The sequence below is a fragment of the Rhinopithecus bieti genome, unplaced genomic scaffold, assembly GCF_001698545.2.
Source record: "Rhinopithecus bieti isolate Rb0 unplaced genomic scaffold, ASM169854v2 scaffold_26302, whole genome shotgun sequence".
Classification (NCBI taxonomy): domain Eukaryota; kingdom Metazoa; phylum Chordata; class Mammalia; order Primates; family Cercopithecidae; genus Rhinopithecus; species Rhinopithecus bieti.
The window spans coordinates 1,046,095-1,050,788 of record NW_016812027.1 but is presented as its reverse complement, the minus strand read 5'-3'; the positions used below and the strand labels follow the sequence as shown (position 1 = coordinate 1,050,788).

General features: G+C 33.1%; 1 protein-coding gene across 9 annotated transcripts in view; it reads right to left on the bottom strand.

The window, feature by feature from the left end:
• The window catches only part of WDR41 (WD repeat domain 41), a 190,595-nt gene that overhangs the window by 31,326 nt on the left and 154,575 nt on the right, over nt 1-4,694 (bottom strand). For 8 of the 9 annotated variants that reach the window (XR_001889848.1, XR_001889847.1, XM_017895538.1 and 5 more), the window contains 2 exons: nt 2,621-2,669; nt 959-1,090 (listed from right to left, as the gene is read on the bottom strand). Coding sequence is in view for 7 of the 9 variants with exons in the window: in XM_017895538.1 (XP_017751027.1) it covers nt 959-1,090; nt 2,621-2,669 (181 nt within the window). In the remaining 2 variants the exon portion in view is untranslated. The remainder of the gene's footprint in view (nt 1-958; nt 1,091-2,620; nt 2,670-4,694) is intronic. The other variant, XM_017895540.1, reaches the window with a different exon arrangement.

The following is a 4,694-nucleotide window of genomic DNA, read 5'->3' as shown; positions in this document are numbered from 1 at the left end:
AAAAAAAAATAAGGCCAGGCGTGGTGGCTCACGCCTATAATCCCAGCACTTTGGGAGGCCAAGGTGAATGGATCACCAGAGGTCAGGAGTTTGAGACCAGCCTGACCAACATAGTGAAACCCCATCTCTACTAAAAATACAAAATTAGCTGGGCATGGTGGCACAGGCCTGTAATCCCAGCTACTCGGTAGGCTGAAGCAGGAGAATCACTTGAACCCAGGAGGCACAGGCTGCTGAGTGAAGATCGCACCATTGCACCCCAGCCTGGGCAATAAGAGCGAAACTCTGTCTCAAAAAAAAGGAATAATTAAAAATACCTATGTCAAAGGGCTAATTTTAAAGATTAAATGAGTTCACATATGTAAAACAATTAGAACAATGCCTGTTACACATAAGCACTTTACTATTGTTATTCCATCTTAACTTTTTACCTAAAAGTGTGGGTAAAGAAAAAGTAATTTTCCTTTTATAAAACTGTTAATTATTAAATATTAAACACTCAACAAACGGTAATTCACTTTTCTGTCAGACTCAGATGCTCAAAAGATTTTTATGGGTTGGGACTATTTGGTTTCTTCTGCTCTATAGTGAGGAAAAAAAAGTAAATTATTCTCCAGTCCAACTCATCGTTGTTTCCCTAAATTGAAAATTGAGATAATAAAATGAATTATTTTTAAGTCCACATTCTTCCATTTTATCAATTTTATACAACGTGAGAGAGTAACTCTGGAAAGAACAGCAAGAGTTGTGGAGTTTCCATCAATAACAAGCTTTAACCTCCTATTTCCAGTCTAATACTTATCAGATACCTAATAAATGGTATCTTATAATAGAACAAAAATCATTTTTGCTGTAACAAGAATATACAGACAAGACCCTATCAGCTAAAGACTAATAATGTATGTAGTGGCTCGTTGGGCCACTATAGCTTGTTCATTTCTTCCAGATTAAAGGATACAATAACTGTTCTATCAGCAGAGGCTGTCAAGATGAGTTGATTTTTTTCTTCACAAGATTCCAAGGAAGGAAATGTAATAATAGCTGTTATCTTTTGAGTGTGTCCATTCAGTTCTAAAAGTTTTTCCCCTGTCTGAAATACCAATAAAAATGTTAATAGGCCTAGCTTTCACAATTTAGCTAATCACAAATGACAACATTAAGTTGAACTGCCATATAGAATATACATATACATTCCATTTAAAATTACTTACTCAGAATTTAACTTAAGCAATCACACAGAATCTAAACAACTGCTGAAAGTATAGCCATAAATAATTTTGATGATTTTCTAATACAAAATGCTAATTTTTAGCATATTTTATATAAAATTTTAAGGAGTATTCTTTTCTATAAATTTAAAAATATAATTGTGTAAATTAAGCATAAAAACATCAGTAACTTAGTTTGCAGGAAAAAAATGTGGAGTCCTCATTGTCCAAGTATTTGTTATTGAAGTCTCCACAGTTTTAAGGTCATAGAAGAAGATAAAAGTCAGCATAACAACTGTATATGTATCTACACACACACAAGTATACATATCCACTCATTTATTAACCACTTAGAAAGTTAGTCTCCACTCCATCGCTATTTAACACCAACATCTATTCCTATCTATCCAATGTCTTCATCCATCAGTCTCTCACTAGTTTATCAAATAGTATACATGCAAAAATACAATGTAAATGGCAAATCTTTCCAAGATTGCAGGACTTCATGAATGTGGTGAAAATAATGTTAAAGAACTGCTTTTATCACAGGCAAAGCCATTGAAAAATAAAGATCTAACACAGTCAGACCAGATTATAATCCAAAATAAAGGTGAGAGGAAGATAAACACTTCGAAAAAGAATAATTTGAGTAACAAATGATCAGGAAGGGAGGCTCTGAAGAAACTGATGAAGCCTTAAGTATTTATTTTAAAAAAAGTCTTTTTTAATATTAAGTCAAACATGAGAAAATGTTACATTATGCTACTAAGCAATGTTGAAAGAAAACTTGTGTGTCTCACAAAATCAACACAATTCATTTATTCATTTTGGAAGTCAGGGCATAGCTACTGATAACCTAAATTTTGTTAAATAAGATTAAAATTTTGTATTTTTTGAATTTTCATACTTTGGCATTTGTTTCTTAGGAAAAAACTTTTTTTTTTTCCCGAGACAGTCCTGCTGTGTCACCCAGGCTGGAGTGCAGTGGCATGATCTCCGCTCACTGCAACCTCAGCTGCCCGAGTAACTGGGATTACAAGTGTGCGCCACTATGCCCAGCTGATTTCTAGTATTTTTGGTAGAGACAGGGTCTTGCTATGTTGGCCAAGCTGTTCTCAAACTCCTGGCCCCAAGTTACCTGTTCGCCTTGGCCTCCCAAAGTGCTGGGATTACAGGCACGAGCCACCACACCGGCTGGAAAAAAAACTTAATTTAAAAAAACTTTCCCTCTTCATTATGAAATACTGGTCCCCACTGTATATGGATTTATCCTAAGTAGCTCTTTTCAAATATTAATGTGTCAATTAATGATAATGATATGCAAATATATCCCCAGATAGTATTTATATGAATACATACTCAACTATATAATCATATCTTTATTACACAATCCACACATAATCAATACACACCTGAGCATTCCACACAACTACAACTCCATCATCACCAGCAGATGCAAATCTGGTTAGGGAAAAAGGGTCAAGAAAAAAAAATCACTGTTGACATTTAATTACTCAGATTAAGAACTATCAAATCTTATTAGTGGTACTTTGACTTACTAATATTAACGAAGATCAAGTTCTTTGAGCTAATTTAAAAAATATTTATGAAACACATTCCAGGTTCTGTACCAGGTACCAAAGATCAAAAGATAAATAAGACATTTATAGGTTTACAAAGAATAACCTGCTAGAAATGTAAAAATAATCTTTAAAGTCCTTCTTTGCTTTCAAATTCTATGATTTTAAGAAATCCCTGACTTAAGTGAAATGAAACCAAGCTGAGAAGTGGCTTCAGTGATAGGAAGTGATATTCCAGGGGGTGGAACTGATCACAACGTTAGATAAATTCATTACTTCTGTTATTCTGTCTGTAAATAATTGTATTTAAAGTCAAGATCTCTCCTTTGCTCAGTTCAGCTCCTTAGTCTTTCCACATAAATGCTTTGTTCTTGGTTTGGAAGGTTTGAGGACTTTTTAAGGGTTTTTTGTTGTTTTTTAGTGAAGATGCTTGAAATGCACCGGTGAAGTTTGTCTCGTGGCATGAAAAACGAGCTGTGACACTCTGCCATAGCTTCTCTCTCCTTTTTACATCCCATTCACCATATACACAGGGACAACAACCAAATTCTGTAGAGTCGAAGATACCCTTAACACAAACACTATCAAGAGGAATAACCTGTCATACAGGATTATTCATCATCATATTATACTAAAATTTACCATCATCGTATTATACTAACCCAACAAAACAGGATACAATAATCACATTGTAAGCATGTCAAATAATTTGTTAATGTTGTACACAAGTTTTTAAATAATTTTTAATGACTCAGAATCAATTTAAAGTTGTCCCCATAATATCGCTTTCACTCAAATCCAGGTTTTCTTTTTTTTAGTAAAAGAGAAAGAAGTGGTATTAAAGAGAGCCAGCTATGAATGACATATAACTGGCCCCCGATAATTAACAGATGCTATGTGAGCATCTGTTCTAATGAATTTTATCCCTTTATAACAAAATCCCACTACTTCAGTCATTAAATACTTTCCTTAACACTCCAAACTGAGTTTCATGTTCAAATTTCTTAACTTCAGTTTCAAAGTTCAGTGCCTTCACTGGCTCAGACAATTCCCATACTCAGCTCTTATTTCAAAACCCTTTGAGTACATCTACTACTGGTAGAACTAAGATTATTCAGGAGATATGAAATTGATCAAATACAGCCTGACAAAGTCTTTTAATAATTTTTAAATACAGAACTACCTATCTTTTTAATGGAAAGGACCTTTTAAATTTAGGTAACTGGCTAAAAATCACATAGTTATTTTTAAATTCACGCCTATCATTTATTCTTATTTTAAAATGTAAGATATAAAAGATCTGGAGATTAAAAAGAAAATGATCATTTTAAAAATAAAAATAGATTTCCTATGCTTAAGTATCTACATTATCTCAATCAGATTAGTAAATAGTACCCTGAATATCAAATATAGTTGCTGGAAATAAATCTTTAGCAGCTTATGTTTCTGGGCCTATTGATTTCTTTTTATTCGTATAGTGATGGTGGGGAGGGCAGGACTCAAGGTCTTAAGTGTTCTTTGGTATAAAACATCAATTTCTATTGATTCTTCAAACTCTTATAATTGCTTTTCTGCCATTTAGAAGATTGCAAGTTTAAAATACATACTTTTTTTCTAACCCTAATTTTTAACTTCTTATTATTGTTTTATCATGTTTGACTTTCATGAGTTCACAATGAGAGATGACTGAGAACAGCTGAGAGTTTAGAAATGGGATATAGAGCTTTTCACCTCAAACTTTAATTCAATCAGTAGGGAACAAAAGTTAAATCTAAATAAGGCTCAATAGTAATGCATGAAATCACAGCCAATTTTTTATTGCTCCAAGGTCAATTACCTTGTCGGTAGATTATTCAGGCCTTCTATTCTTATATATATTCTATTGCTACCATTTTTTTTTTTTTTT